The sequence below is a fragment of the Leptodactylus fuscus genome, chromosome 5, assembly GCF_031893055.1.
Source record: "Leptodactylus fuscus isolate aLepFus1 chromosome 5, aLepFus1.hap2, whole genome shotgun sequence".
Taxonomy (NCBI): Eukaryota; Metazoa; Chordata; class Amphibia; order Anura; family Leptodactylidae; genus Leptodactylus; species Leptodactylus fuscus.
Genome location: NC_134269.1, coordinates 211,614,529 through 211,630,943, shown reverse-complemented (window position 1 = coordinate 211,630,943; position 16,415 = coordinate 211,614,529). Strand labels below are relative to the sequence as shown.

The 16,415-nt window shown below is 48.0% G+C and overlaps 1 protein-coding gene across 1 annotated transcript; it reads right to left on the bottom strand.

Annotated features, from left to right (window-relative positions):
- Positions 1–2,608: 2,608 nt before the first annotated feature.
- Positions 2,609–14,681, bottom strand: SSBP1 (single stranded DNA binding protein 1). The gene is made up of 7 exons (XM_075275244.1): positions 14,599–14,681; positions 12,227–12,285; positions 11,954–12,008; positions 8,423–8,563; positions 7,656–7,746; positions 7,386–7,474; positions 2,609–2,763 (listed from the first exon to the last, which is right to left on the bottom strand). The coding sequence occupies exons 2-7, from the start codon at positions 12,248–12,250 to the stop codon at positions 2,723–2,725; spliced, it is 441 nt and encodes a 146-aa protein (XP_075131345.1). The 5' UTR covers positions 12,251–12,285; positions 14,599–14,681; the 3' UTR covers positions 2,609–2,722.
- Between the last annotated feature and the right edge of the window lie 1,734 nt (positions 14,682–16,415).

The window sequence follows — 16,415 nt, the reverse complement described above, 5'->3', positions numbered from 1 at the left end:
CTGCCCTTTACAAGTATAATCGAAACTGATGGAACGTGTCATTGTACAATAAAGCTTCATTTACAGAGAAGTTGTGACTACTTTCTTCTAGAAACAGCGCCACCACTGTCCATAGGTAGGATCTGGTATTGCACTTCGGGTCTATTGAAGTGAATGGCATTGAGCTGCAATGCCACACACATCCTGTGGACAGATGTGGCGCTGTTTTGTGAAGAAAGCAGCCATGCAGCTCTGGCTGCTGACAGTAGTGGCAATGCTGCAGAGCTCCGGATTAAGTCTCCGTCACTTGGATTAAATGTCGCTTTCATGGGTCACCAGAAATTCCAATAAGGGCGTTTAATAAAGTGTAATTGTCCTGGGTGTGCGAGGATGTTTGTCTTGTGTGTTTGACAAGAGGAATTACCGCTCCAGCGATTAAAATGACAGCCATTCATGTTTACATAGGAGAAAGTACACGGGCCACATAGGGCCACTACAACTCCCAGCATGGCCCTAATACACCAGCTAGGGCTACTACAACACCCAGCATGCCCCTAGCATCCCAACTAGGGTAACTACAACTCCCAGCATGCCCCTAACACACCAACTAGGGTAACTACAACTCCCAGCATGCCCCTAACACACCACCTAGGGCCACTACAACTCCCAGCATGTACAATACACAATAAACAGTCCCTTAAACAGTGGATATGGTCTAGTCAGGGCATGCTGGGAGTTGTAGTTCCCCAACGTCTGAAGGACACTTACCCATACACTCAATTAGGGAATGTGTGAGGGCATGCTGGGAGTTGCGGTTTCCTAAAATCCAGAGAGCCCATGGCAGTGGTCGCAACCTTCGGCACTACAGCTCCCAGCGGGCTCCATTCACTTTTATAGGAGTTTTGTGTGCATGCTGAGAGTTGTGGTTTCACAACGTGCTGACCCCTGTGCTATGGTGTAGGTTAGTGGTCTCCAGTCCAAAATATGTACCCCCTCCCCTCTAATTGGTGGGTATGGTCTGGTCACGGCCTGTAGTCTCCCACAGACTGTATAATACAGAGTAGTGGTCTCTAATCAAAAGTAAGTGCCCCCTGTAATTAGAGGCTTTGCCATAGCAGACATCAGGACATGCTGAGAGTTGTAGTTTCCGATAGCTGGAGAGCTGTAATTTACAGACCACTGACTTAAAGTATGTGCCCCCTCTAAGTAGAGGATATGCTTATATGAGGCGGCTGGGCATGTTGGGAGTTGTAGTTCAGACAGATTGGCTGCAGACTACTAATAAGGGTATACTGGTTGTCAGGGCATGCTGGGAGTTGTAGTACCACAGCACTGACACTATGCAGTCACATGTATGTCAAAGTCTGCCCATACGAGCCATCAAGGCATGCTGGGAGTTATAGTGTCACTGGTTTAAATCATACTCTCAAAAGTATGTGCCCCCCTCTAAACCGTTATCAGGACATGTTGGGAGTTGTAGTATCCTACAGATTTATAACGGCTCGACTAGCGACCTAAGTATTCTGACATCCTGGGACAAGTCTTTGTTATATCTATTCCTTGGAAAGCTGGGTGATACCCAATACTACCCCTTTTGATGCTCTTAAAGGAGCGGGCACAGAGCTCGCCTAGTGTCCTGAATGGCAGTCAACCTAGGTATGTAACACAATGGGAGTGCTGGGGTTATATTCGTCGTAATGACAGCTATATAGATCATCACCCAGCTTTCCTAGAAACAGATTTTACTAAGAAAGGGTTAAGCACACACTTTAATAGTAGGAGAGCATTCGTTTTCTATTTAAAGGGGACATGTTCCTTCTCCCCTGCAGGTAGGGTAGCGCTCGGCGTTGGGCAGGGTGCGTGTAGCTTTAACAACTGGCGACGTCACCTGACAGCGTTCATCTTGCCGAAGTCCGCGCCAAAGCAAATGTTTGCAGACAGATGTACGTCTAACTCTGGTGGAAACTTCGCTATAAAAAGAACTGGGACTGGGGTCAAATTTAATATTCAGGATGAATCCCCGCCCCAAAATAAATAATATAAAAAAGAGAGACGGCGTCGCCTCATTCCTCCGGCAGCCATGACAGTACCTAAGGGGGAAAATATCTACAGACCCCGAGTGGCGGCAGCCATGACAGTACCTAAGGGGGCAGATATCTACAGACCCCGAGTGGCGGCAGCCATGACAGTACCTAAGGGGGCAGATATCTACAGACCCCAAGAGGTATACGCATCTATAGAGTTATATCCCAATCACTTCTACGACCAAGTATGTGTCAGTCCTCACTGTCAGTCTAGGATTCTATTCATTAACCAGGAAGCTCAGGATGACGTACAATAGACCCTGTAAAGATGTATAAACTAACAGCGTGGGGACAAAGGGACAATAAGATGGAGGATGGGAGTCCTTATATAGCTAGAGGGCTGCCTCTAGACCCCGACAAGCATGTAACCATACACACTTACGTAACGCAACACCCAATTCCTGCCCCTCACCAACCCAGCATTCTGCTCTTCCTGTGTGTCAGTCTAAACTGCTTTTCTAGAATTCTATTCGCAAAACAGGAAATTCAACATATATTATGGGATGAACAGAGAGAGCGAGAGAGAAACGGACGAGGACTCGGAGTTCTTAGAAAATATTTTATTTCCTTAAGAATATACAAAGAAAAAGTTACCATGAAATAACGTTCACTATCCTAACAGCTCTATATACAGGGCGCCCCCCGGAGACGGGGAGGCATCAAGACCGGTCACGCATGTCACTCAGGAAGATGATGTTATCTACAAGAGAAGGTGAGACGATGTAAGGTTAGATCGCCATAAGGGGGGAAAAAAATGAAAATACTGTCGTAGACACAGCTTTCCCAGGCTCCTGAGCGGCACATCAGCATAGACAAACAGAGATACAGCCCTTGTTTTTAACCCTTTGCTGTTCTGGACACAATAACAGCTCCCACAGCGGTGGGCACTCAGCTTATCCAGTTCCTGAATGTCAATGCTCTAATTCTGGATGGTGGGAAAGCTGGGTAAAACCAATATCTCTCATAAGTGTTGCTATTCAGCTTTTCTAGATACCTGAACATCAAATCAGCCCCAACAAGCGACATGCCCTGTGTTTTCAGTTCTGAAGTGTGGGAAAGCTGGGTAGTTACCAATCTGAACAGCACAGCCCTCACAAGAGTTGTCACTCAGCTTTCTTGGATTCCTGCACATCCAATCAACCTATACAAATTTCATTTTTTCGCATAGAATTTGCTATTCTGAACCCTGGGAAAGCTGGGTAGTAACCAATATGAAGACCAGTACAGCTCAGATCAACCTATATAGACAGCAATACAGATTTTCCTTCTCAATTAAGTCTGGAAAAGCTGGGTGATAACCAATATAAACACTCTTACAACTTCGACATGGGTTGCCACTCAGCTTTACCAGAATCCTGACTATAAAATCAGAGTAGACGAGCAATAATACATCCCATGTTTCTATTTCTTTGCTATTCTGGAACCTGGGAAAGTTTGATAATAACCAGCACGGACATCATTGCAGTTTCCACAAGGGTTGTCATCCAGCTTTCCCAGTCTCCTGAAAAGCAAAAGAACCTAAACAATCAGCGTATTTCTCTTTATTATAGATATTATTTATATGAAATCTGCTGTTCTCTAGTCTGGGAAAGCTGGGTGATTATCAACATGGGCTCCATTGCAAGCCCCACTTAGCTTTCTCAGGAGTCTGGGAAAGCTGAGTGAAAACCAATTTGGTTCTTTACAGCTCCCACGTTTGTTGCTATTTAGCTTTCCCACTCACCTGAATGGCAGATGAGCCTAAACAAGCAGCAGTACAGCCTTTTCCATCTATTGCGTTAGATTTTGTCACCCTTCAATCTGGGAAAGCTGGGTGAGCGCCTGTATTAGAGTCGTAATAGCGGCCATACTGGTAATTACCCATCTTTCTGAGACCAAGAAAAACACTCAGTGACAGTGCGGATGTGATGTCCATTTCCTTCTCTTAGCTCTCAGTATTTCTCATGGCATGCTGGGAATTGTAGTTCTACAAAAGCTAGAAAGTAGCAGGTCAGAACCTCCCTCATGTCCATCCGTCTCTCACTATCCCGAGACTTGTCGTATTTCTCGCCCTACTTGTTCAGAGCTGAAATCCTGTCCACATAATTATGTTGTCAGCCAAGTCATGTCGAATAACCGGCAAGTTTTATTAAACGCAAATAATATTTTCTCTGCTGCATTAATCTGACATGTTGAGTGTACAGAATGTCCTCAGGACCGCGGCGTCTAAACCGGATGATGCCCCAATCTACATCCGGGACCTCCCAGAAATACCGTAATAAGGCAATTATCAAAATGAAAAACATTGCAATTAAATGTCCATCATAAAGCGCCAAATATTATATCTACATGGCCAGTGAAATCACATTACTTATCCAGAGCTGCGCTCACTATTCTGCTGGTACATTACATTACTTATCCTGTATTATACCCCAGAGCTGCGCTCACTATTCTGCTGGTGCAGTCGCTGTGTACATACATTACATTACTTATCCTGTATTATACTCCAGAGCTGCGCTCACTATTCTGCTGGTACAGTCACTGTGTACATACATTACATTACTTATCCTGTATTATACTCCAGAGCTGCGCTCACTATTCTGCTGGTACAGTCACTGTGTACATACATTACATTACTTATCCTGTATTATACTCCAGAGCTGCGCTCACTATTCTGCTGGTGCAGTCACTGTGTACATACATTACATTACTTATCCTGTATTATACTCCAGAGCTGCGCTCACTATTCTGCTGGTGCAGTCACTGTGTACATACATTACATTACTTATCCTGTATTATACTCCAGAGCTGCGCTCACTATTCTGCTGGTACAGTCACTGTGTACATACATTACATTACTTATCCTGTATTATACTCCAGAGCTGCGCTCACTATTCTGCTGGTGCAGTCACTGTGTACATACATTACATTACTTATCCTGTATTATACTCCAGAGCAGCGCTCACTATTCTGCTGGTGCAGTCACTGTGTACATACATTACATTACTTATCCTGTATTATACTCCAGAGCTGCGCTCACTATTCTGCTGGTACAGTCACTGTGTACATACATTACATTACTTATCCTATATTATACTCCAGAGCTGCGCTCACTATTCTGCTGGTGCAGTCGCTGTGTACATATATTACATTACTTATCCTGTATTATACTCCAGAGCTGCGCTCACTATTCTGCTGGTGCTGTCACTGTGTACATACATTACATTACTTATCTTGTATTATACTCCAGAGCTGCGCTCACTATTCTGCTGGTACAGTCACTGTGTACATACATTACATTACTTATCCTGTATTATACTCCAGAGCTGCGCTCACTATTCTGCTGGTGCAGTCACTGTGTACATACATTACATTACTTATCCTGTATTATACCCCAGAGCTGCGCTCACTATTCTGCTAGTACAGTCACTGTGTACAGTGGTGTAACTCCTGGGGTAGCTGCGGTAGTGGCTGCCATAGGACCCAGGATATAATAGGCCATTACCTGTCGGAGTAACACCAGCAGGTAACGGCCCCGTTCACTTACCAATCCTCACTCCTGCTCGCGGCCTCTGGCGTTTCCCCTTCTGCAGAGGGAGCTGTGAACAGGAGCGAGGATCGGTAAGTGAGGCCGCAGGCACATGAACCCCACAACCACTGCTATCATTATCCTCTGGGGTCTTTTCTTTTTGCAGAGGCCACCACGGGGTGTAATACTGTGTGCAGGGACCACTATTGCGTAAAACAGTGTGTGTGTGTAGGGGCCAGTGTGGGGCATAATAGTGTGTGCAGGAATGTGGTTTGTGTGGGGGAGAGGGGATCGGGGGGGCCCCATGTCAAATGTTCACCTTGGGGCCCTGCCATTCCTAGTTACGCCACTGTGTACATACATTACATAACTTATGAGTAAGTAATGAGTTATTTCCTGGAAAAGCGCGCTCTGAGCCTGCAGGGCTGGCAGTGACCGTCAAAGGGTTAACACGGGGAAATCCTTAATGTGCACGCCTCAAGGAAGTTTGGATAACAAATAAATAAAAGGCAATGGATGAAGGCAGTGACAGTTATTGTGAGGTACACTGCTGCCCTCTACTGGTAGTATGTAGGGATCGCTCAACTAACAGGATATTAACCCAAAAGTAATCAGCAGTGACATAAGGGAGAAACCAAAAGGGGGTTTAGGGTCTGTCCATTTATATAGCATACCCCTTCAATCTATAGCATCTGATCAGAACTGGTACCACAGCCCCCTAATACATAGAGACCTCAGATCAGACCTTCTAGGCCAGGGTACCACGGATGGACCCCTGCTCCTGGGAGGGGGAAACCTTCGTCTTCTGCCCGCTGTCCCAAAGCCCCAATCCCTTGTGCTATCAGCAACCGGGGAGACTGCTGATCCCAGATGCTGCTTAGTGTCAGGGTCCGGGGGTTAGGGACAGCGGGCGAGAGATGAAGGTTTTTCCCGGGCAATGTTAATTATGTGGGGGGGGGGGGCGCTAATGGGGAGTTATACTGGGGAATTATACTGGGGGGAGGGTATACTGTGTAGAAGAACAAAAATGGGGAATTATACTGGGGAGGGGGCGTACTGTGGAGCATACTGTACAGAGGAACAATAATGGGGAATTATACTGGGGGGAGGGTATACTGTGTAGAAGAACAATAATAAGGAATTATACTGGGGAGGGGGGTACTGTGGAGCATACTGTATAGAGGAACAATAATGGGGAATTATACTGGGGAGGGGGCGTACTGTGGAGCATACTGTACAGAGGAACAATAATGGGGAATTATACTGGGGGGAGGGGGTATACTGTGGAGCATACTGTACAGAGGAACAATAATGGGGAATTATAATGGGGGGAGGGGGGTACTGTGGAGAATACTGTACAGAGGAACAATAAAGGGGAATTATACTGGGGAGGGGGCGTACTGTGGAGCATACTGTGAGGAGGCACAATAATGGGGAATTATATTGGGGGGGAGGGGGGTACTGTGGAGCATACTGTACAGAGGAACAATAATGGGGAATTATACTGGGGAGGGGTTATACTGTGGCGCATACTGTGTAGAAGAACAATAATGGGGAATTATAATGGGGGGAGGGGGGTACTGTGGAACATACTGTACAGAGGAACAATAATGGGGAATTATACTGGGGGGAGGGGTTATACTATGGAGCATACTGTGAGGAGGAACAATAATGGGGAATTATAATGTCCCATTAGTGTCCCCCCCCAGTATAACACTCCTTAGTGCCCCCTCCCCCATTATTGTTCCTGACCTCAACCACGGGATAATATTTTTTCCTAATTTTTCTTGTGCCCCTCCTGTACCCTCTCTCACCTGCAATGATGGTTGTCGCTTGCCGGCGGACGTTGTTTTTATCGACATACTCGCCGTAATCGATTTTGCCTTCCACGTAGATTCGAGCCCTAGGACCAGCAAAAAACAAACAGAAGACTTTCAGAGGAATTGCCATACAAGGAATTTCCCCATACAGACTCTAATTCTGTGGCCACACTACAACCCCCAGCGTGCCGACGGGCAGAGCCTGCTGGGAGTTGTGGTTTCTCCCCAGCGGGAGTTTCCCCCCTGCATGTATAATGGCCTCACCCTTTCTTGATGTGCTGGTATGCTACATCGCGAAGCCCAGGGCGGAAAACCGAGATCCTGTGCCAGGTTGTCTTCTGGTTGATGTCACCCGCTGACAAAACACAAACGGAAGATATTTCAAGACACTGAATTCTGCTCTACCTGAAAAACTAGTGGGAGTAGACGGGAGCAGCCTAATACCCAGCTGGGCAATGCCCATCACACAATGAGGTCACCAGACATCTCCTAATTAGGAATATGTATAGGATTAGGCTGCCACTTATACCCATCCTATACTCTCCATGCATAGCACAAAGAAAGATGGCTGCCGGACACCATAGGGTAACAAAAAAATTTGTGTGTGGGGCTGTCTCACTAAGAAGCTGAAATGAAGGCGCTAAGATGCAGTACCAGGCACAGCCACATGAGTGGGTATGGCGCTATCACTTCACTCTGCCAATCAGGTGGGGATCCTAGAACCCTCATTAAAGGGAGTGTCACCAGAACCCAGTATATCACCCCAGCCCCGCAGATAGATAGGTTAGGGTCACCTGACACAAACAGTATTTTCCGCTTAAAAATCGCGGCCTCCGTTGCCCTTGAGCAATGGCAGCGCCCAATAGCTCATTTGCATACTTTTAAAAAAGCGACGGAGGGCGCGATTCGCAAGCGGAAAACACTGTTTGAGTCAGGTGACCCTAACCTATCTATCTGCGGGGCCGGGACGATATGTTGGGTCCTGATGACACTCCCTTTAAGTGACACCTATTTTAGCAATTTGTTCTCACTTGTCTGGAACACCTCGCTCTCCCCCGACCTCCATAATTCGTTTGTGGCTACTGAGAAGATGGTCACCGGGTTCTTGCCATCGGCTTGTCTCATCACCGGGTCTTGGCCGACTCTGCCCAATATTTGCACCCGATTCAGAGCTGAAAAACAAGAAAAAAAAAAACAAAAACGTTACAAAATTGTCTATTATTATGAGATGGTCATTTGTAGCCATTTTTGCTTCCATCTCCGTCCTCTGTGTTAGTGTCGCCACCTGGTGGTTGTGCCGGGTATTGGATTCCAGCTCATCTGATATTGAGGACCTTTCCTATAAAAATACTGGCAAACCCCTTTAATGATATTAAAGGGGGTGTCCGTGGAGTTACTATAGTCGGCCTATAGGACAGGCTTACCTGTGAGATCAGGAGAGGAGAGAGAGGGCAGAGCGACCTGGAGATCGGGGGCTGGTTCTGATCACATCACTCGTGATTCAAAGCAAGCAAGAACCCCGGGGTCCATCATGAAGGATACATTGTATAAATGAAGGTAAATTTATCTGCCTGGACAACCCGTTTTACACTGTGACGGCCAGTAGAGGGAGCTCTTGTCCCATCTGGATTCTTCTCTAGTGCCAACCTGGACAGTACAAACAGGAGATCACGGGACCCTGAAATCTTATAGAGGGTGGACGGGATGTTTTGGTCTATAATGCAGAGTTATAATGTGACAGGTTGCTTTTAATTTGGGAGTGAAACAGTAAAGGTGGGCGCATATTAGGGCACAGGTCAGAGGAGGGGTTTGGAAACATGGTCGGGCCCACCTACCCAATACAAGGTCAGCCATTTATTTTAGTTTCCAGCATGTAATATTAGGTTTTTCCTACAGGACATGCATGGTTTGGGATTTCAGGTGATCGTTCTGGGTTTTGGAGTCAGATACTTGATCATCTGATTGCCAGACTGACTTCCTAAAAGGGGCAGTCTTAAAGGGGATTTTCTGTCCTCACAATGAAAAAGGCTTAGGGTGCATGCACACTACGTAACGCCGGGCGTGTATGAGAGCCGTACACGCCGGCGTTACAGCAGGGCTGCCGAACACTTCCCATTCACGTCAATGGGAGCGCTCGTAAACGCCGCTGTTACGAGCGCTCCCATTGAAGTGAATGGGAAGTGTTCGGCAGTCTGCTGTAATGCCGGCGTGTACGGCTCTCATACACGCCCGGCGTTACTCAGTGTGCATGCACCCTTAGCCCCCTGGATTAGGAAATCGGTATCTGATCGGGGGTGGCCAACACAATGATCAGCTGATGTGGCTGCCCTCTGGTGGTAGAAGAGCTTCAGTCTCATCCACTGCGGGGTGGTGGCATTAGCTTACTTATATAGGGACAGAGCTGCTTTCGGCCTGGTCCAATGGGCAGTATTATATAGCGCTTGACAGTATGTGCCCGGGCGCCAGAGATATCGGTGCTGTTAGTTTCAGCACCTATATCCCTCCACTGTCAGAAGGGCTAACCATTGAGGAACGTTCCACCCACCCCTTCCACCCGTGTGGTGTCCACACGAAATGTGGAGAGGGGAACGGAATGGCCCGAGCGCAGATGTAAACTGGGCCTTAAAATTCAATGTAAATTTTTCACTTGACTCCAATAGGACACACATTTTTTAGTCATGTGACTTGTCAGTGAACAGAGTCGCTCAGTAGTCGTAGTCTCAGTTTAGGATGATACAAAGTTGCATCATCAGTGCGACCGCACCACCTACTGGTTATAATGAGTAACTACACCATGGAACAGTGAACACCGGTCATGGCCACTACTACAGGAAACCACCGATGCCATTTCTAGGGTTGTGTCCTGGGGTGAAATTCAGTATTTGCTAAAGTTTTGCCGGGTGAACGTGACCAAAGCTGTATTCGCACATCGTGGCTGCGTTGTGATTTTTGTCACGGCCGTGATGTCATCATGAAGTTCAGCACAGCCATAAAGTGGACAGCCTAAGGGCAGGGGGTCTCGGAGTCAGCTGGGTAAATGGGCCGCACAAGTCAGTGGGCTGCACCCCTTATGTTGGGCCTGTAGAGTATAATGGCCCCCACGCAGAGGCTGGGCCCCCCACGCTGTCCTCATACAGGGGTGATTTTTCGTACAGTACTTACCTTACTGCTTTTTGGCTTATTGCAGCGACGGGTCAGGGAGCGGAGAGGTAAGTCCTGAACTCCAACAGCCCACAGCTTGTAGGTCTCAGGTTTAATGTGGCCCTGCAGCTTACAAGTCGGAAACTGGTAGGGCAGCTTCAGGACCAGGCCGGGGCTCCTCACCTCCCCAGTCATGTGAACTAGTTGCATTATTAACAACCGAATTGGTAGAACCAGCTGCATCGCAACTCTGGCTACGGGCCACAAATGACAGACTCAGGGGGCATGCTTGAGACCCCTGGCCTAAAGGCTCTATTATACTAATTGGAGTTTTCCATGGAGGGGCTACTGTTGGTCCTCCATTCTTGTGTCACTAAGGCCAATGATGTCACCGGTGCTTGACATGTGACCACTAAGGCTAATGATATCACTAGTGCCCAACATGTAACAACTAAGGCCAATGATGTCATCGGTACCCGACATGTAACCACTAAGGTAATGATGTCACCGGTGCCCAATATGTGACCACTGAGGCCAATGATGTCACCGGTGCCCAACATGTGACCACTGAGGCCAATGATGTAATCGGTACCCAACATGTAACCACTGAGGCCAATGATGTAATCGGTACCTGACATGTAACCACTAAGGCCAATGATGTCACCAGTGCCCAATATGTGACCACTGAGGCCAATGATGTCACCGGTGCCCAACATGTGACCACTGAAGCCAATGATGTCATGAGTACCTGACATGTGACCACTGAAGCCAATGATGTCACCGGTGCCCAACATGTGACCACTGAGGCCAATGATGTCATCGGTACCTGACATGTAACCACTAAGGCCAATGATGTCACCAGTGCCCAATAAGTGACCACTGAGGCCAATGATGTCACCAGTGCCCAATATGTGACCACTAAGGCAATGATGTCACCAGTGCTCAATATGTGACCACCGAGGCCAATGATGTCACCAGTGCCCAATATGTGACCACTGAGGCCAAAGATGTCACTGGGGACCAATATGTGACCACTGAGGCCAATGATGTCACCAGTGCCCAACATGTGACCACCGAGGCTAGTGATTCCACTTCTGGCCCAGCCAGTTTCAGCACAGAACGGAACAGGAGACCCAAAGCTGGAATGGAGAACCGGGGATAGGGAAATATCATTTTATTTTCTCTTTTATCCCGCCCTAGGTTATCCAGTTTGTGTAGAAAGCCCCTTCAAGTCAGAGCCACATAAAAAGTCCGCAGATGGCCGCTATTTGCCGTGCCGCAGCTTTATTTGACACTTGTAGTCACGGCAAGTACAAGTTCAGCCCAGCAAATAGTGGTCATCCGCGCCCCGCCACCACTGCCAGGCTGCTAACATGTAACAGTAAGGGATCCGTGACCAAGAATACGGAGATCTTACTCACATCTTTCCAGAACGCCAGACTCCGAGGACTGAAACCGGACGGACTGCCGGAAAATCTGTGGGAGAAAACGTGAAGAATATTAGAGAAGAGTGAAAAATTAACACTTGGGGTTCTTAGGACGTCTGAATTTACAACTTGGTGACTGGCTCGGAAGCTGAACGCAGCGATCTGATTGGCTACCAGTGATTCTGATTTGGTCACCTGTTTCTAGGATTTAAACAGATTCTCCCCCAGGTTGGAGTATACAGCACGTAAATATATGTATATACACACCTGCGAGGCGGCTCTACGAAACATCTGTGCTGTCTACGCGTCCTGCTTCTCTGAATCACCTACAGAATAAGAGTTATGCAAGTTAGTCAACACTGGATTAATGTAGATTTATGTACATGTACTATGTGTTGTGCTAGTTTCATAAGTATGGAAACCATCAACAAGCAGATGCTGACTGATTTAGTATTCTTACAACACATCTACTGTGTGAGCTGTATTATAATCTGAGTGGACTGGCTTTGTCGATCCACTTTTTTGGGGGGTGGAAACCATCAGCATGATGCTGCTGATACACAGTATATGTATGTATTATATATTACAGCACATTTGGGTCAGGTAACTACACGACACTTTGGCTAATTACAATTCAACATATTTTCAGTCATTGCTTTTGAGTGAAAACCATCGGAGGATGGTAGGGAAAGAAGGACAGCGGCATACTGATGGTTTCGATGTATGAAAAGCATATTTAAAAAAAAAAAATGATTCCTATACTGAGGTGCTCTTATAGGGTCCTGCAGTATGGGGACACGTTTGTGGTTGTTGTTGTTATGGGGGGAATACTCACCGCCTGACACGTCTGTGGGCACACGCAATGGCTGATCTTATTATGAGGAAGGGTCACACTCTGCAGCCGACACTTCTAGGGAGTGAGGCCACATTCAGCAGTTCAGTGTCTATGAGGTGGGGCGCGCTTGGTGGTTGATGGTTCTATGGGGCAGGGCGGTGCTTGGTGGCTGATCCTCTCATGTTATGGGGGCACAATAGGCAACTGATGTTTTTATGGACGCTTGATGGCTGACATTCCATGGGGTAGGGGTACGGTTGGAAGCTGACACACATAGTGGCTGTTTGTGGCTGTTGTCTCTATGGGGTGGGGACACTTGGCAGTTCCTGCTCCTATATGATGAGGGCGCACTTTGTGGCTGTTGTCTCTATGGGGTGGGGACACTTGGCAGTTCCTGCTCCTATATGATGAGGGCGCACTTTGTGGCTGTTGTCTCTATGGGGTGGGGACACTTGGCAGTTCCTGCTCCTATATGATGAGGGCGCACTTTGTGGCTGATGTCTCTATGGGGTGGGGGACACTAGGCAGTTCCTGCTCCTATATGATGAGGGCGCACTTTGTGGCTGTTGTCTCTATGGGGTGGGGACACTTGGCAGTTCCTGCTCCTATATGATGAGGGCGCACTTTGTGGCTGTTGTCTCTATGGGGTGGGGACACTTGGCAGTTCCTGCTCCTATATGATGAGGGCGCACTTTGTGGCTGTTGTCTCTATGGGGTGGGGGACACTAGGCAGTTCCTGCTCCTATATGATGAGGGCGCACTTTGTGGCTGTTGTCTCTATGGGGTGGGGACACTTGGCAGTTCCTGCTCCTATATGATGAGGGCGCACTTTGTGGCTGATGTCTCTATGGGGTGGGGACACTTGGCAGTTCCTGCTCCTATATGATGAGGGCGCACTTTGTGGCTGTTGTCTCTATGGGGTGGGGGACACTTGGCAGTTCCTGCTCCTATATGATGAGGGCGCACTTTGTGGCTGTTGTCTCTATGGGGTGGGGACACTTGGCAGTTCCTGCTCCTATATGATGAGGGCGCACTTTGTGGCTGTTGTCTCTATGGGGTGGGGGACACTAGGCAGTTCCTGCTCCTATATGATGAGGGCGCACTTTGTGGCTGTTGTCTCTATGGGGTGGGGACACTTGGCAGTTCCTGCTCCTATATGATGAGGGCGCACTTTGTGGCTGATGTCTCTATGGGGTGGGGACACTTGGCAGTTCCTGCTCCTATATGATGAGGGCGCACTTTGTGGCTGTTGTCTCTATGGGGTGGGGGACACTTGGCAGTTCCTGCTCCTATATGATGAGGGCGCACTTTGTGGCTGTTGTCTCTATGGGGTGGGGGACACTTGGCAGTTCACACTCCTATCAGATGAGGGCGCACTTTGTGGCTGTTGTCTCTATGGGTTGGGGACACTTGGCACCCATAAACAAGTATTTTACAGGCACAACCTGAGTATTTTAAGGTGGGGCTTCTGTATGACATCATTTTCTGTGCAAAGTTAAGGCTGAGTTCACACATTGTGGGTGTCCGGCAGCCTAGACGCAGTTTTGCAGGTAACTGTCTGATTGCCATGTGTGAACTGAGTCTAAATGACCAAGTCCTGACATGATGCTGGGAATGCCTTGCATACACCAGCTCTTCTGTATCCCCAGAAACCTCATAACACTCAATGTGACAACAAACCAAAGCTCCAGAACCGCCGACACCAACCAAGCACATACAGAACTACAAGTCCCAGCAGTCTAAGTACAGTATATAGGATACGTGTGATATACGATATATAATCCCATTCCCAGCCCACACTCACTTCTCCAGGGTCAGTGTCTCCTCCACATGTGACCAAGAGCAGGGGGAAGACAAGTCCTGTGACACAGCGTCCTCACTTCCGGCGCGGGCACTTCACTTCCGGCGGGTCCGTCAACTCCACTTCCTGCTTGGATGTAAACACTTTTGGCAGGGTGTTTCCTTCGCGCAGGAGTCGGAGTTGTCATCGGTCATATTGCGCGTTTTAATAATCTTTGGATTGTCGGTATTTCTGTGCCCGTATGCTTCACTCGCGTTGCTGCGATTCCAAAAACTATCACTAGGTGTCGCTGCTATCACATATTTTATGTGGTTGCAATGGGATAGACTGTTTATAGTGTGACCTCCGGGTGGCGCTGCTGCGGTGCATTTGTATAGTGGTAATCTGATGGCAGAGATAGTGACAGGTATGGGGTGTACTCTATTACAAGTATATCCTATACTTGTGTGTATCCTGTATGACCCCACTTCTGCTTCCTCCTGCAGAACCAAACTTACATCACCAGCATTCAGTATAAGGCTCAGGTCCTGGGGTTGACCATTATGGGCACTATCTGTACGGCTCTTGTCAAGGATACCTTGTGCGGAGGCGGCCATGAGCGAGGATCGGTAAGGAAATGGGGCCCATTACCTCCAGGGGCCCGCCAGGCCTCCTAATGTCCCAGGCCTTGTGGCACCAGCTACACTGAAGAAGAAGAAGGGCGGCTTCAGCCCTTTATTTCCAGCACACTCACCAGATCGAAAATCTACCGCAGTCAGGAACAGGCGCCAGTCATAGTGAGGAGTTTCTACACCTTTCATAGAAAGTGGAAGCAGGACACAGAAGGAACAATGAACTAGTTAATTCCTCCCATGGTCCGGCACTGTACTATTGGGTGCACTGCCCTACTCCCTCCAGTGCACCCAATAGTGCAAGACCATGGGAGGAATTAATTTATGTCTGCACCACATGCTGGACATACAAACACATGGGGGGGAGGCTTAAAAGGGGTGCTGGTTTTGTTTTTTTAACAGCCTATCCTCTGCACAAGCCAACTGGTCCCAGCCCCATGTTTTGTACAGTATGGACACCACAAGCAGCTCCGTGCTGCTGATCAGGGTTGGGTGTCTGCCCCCCCCAACTAGCAGATATTTAGGGATTATCCCAAGGGTAGGCCATAAAAACCTCAATCATGGACAACCCCTAGTAATGGTTCTTGTAATGGGAACCCTGTCTGATGGTAGGTTACAGTACATGGGAAGGCGTCAACAGTTTTGACCCTGGGTAACGAATTTCTTCTTACAGGAAGTTGCCGGGTGGCCGTTGTAGAGTCAGGAGGTTCCACCAGTGTAAGTAGTGGATTTTACAGCATGTCCTAATCACCCAGGTGCCCTGGGGTGGGGGGGCATAGGTTGGCCAACCAAGGGCTGACCCCATGTCATCTACAGCAGTCCTATGAGAGTTACAGAAGGGGTAGTCAAACATGCACATCCCCAATCCGTTCCACCTTTCTCCTGACGGCTGGGGCCCCTGACCGGTGTCCCAGTGATTGCATGTATCCGCTTATCCTGTGGATATATATGCTTGTAAAAGGGTTCTCCAAGGAGCCTTTGAGTAGTTACTTCTTCCAGGGCTTTTAGTTATGGAGCCTAAGGGTTCCTGGCTGGTTCCAACATCAAGTCACATGATCAGAACCAACCTCCAAGGTCACCGCCTCCTTCCTCCTCTCCAGTTGTCACAGGAACTTACCTGTACTATGAGGTTGGCAGATTATATTAAAGCCAGCTGGCATAGGTATGTCCTGATGCACTGGTGTAGGTGGCGCAACCCCGGCTGGTTCC

Coding starts and splice junctions, on each gene's coding strand:
- SSBP1 (XM_075275244.1), bottom strand. CDS start 12,250: ATGTTTCGTAGAGCCGCCTCGCAG. Junction 8,564..11,953: donor GTCTGGCGTTCTGGAAAGAT/GTGAGTAAGATC, acceptor CTTGTTTTTCAG/CTCTGAATCGGGTGCAAATA. Junction 2,764..7,385: donor AGCGACAACCATCATTGCAG/GTGAGAGAGGGT, acceptor CTTCTCTTGTAG/ATAACATCATCTTCCTGAGT.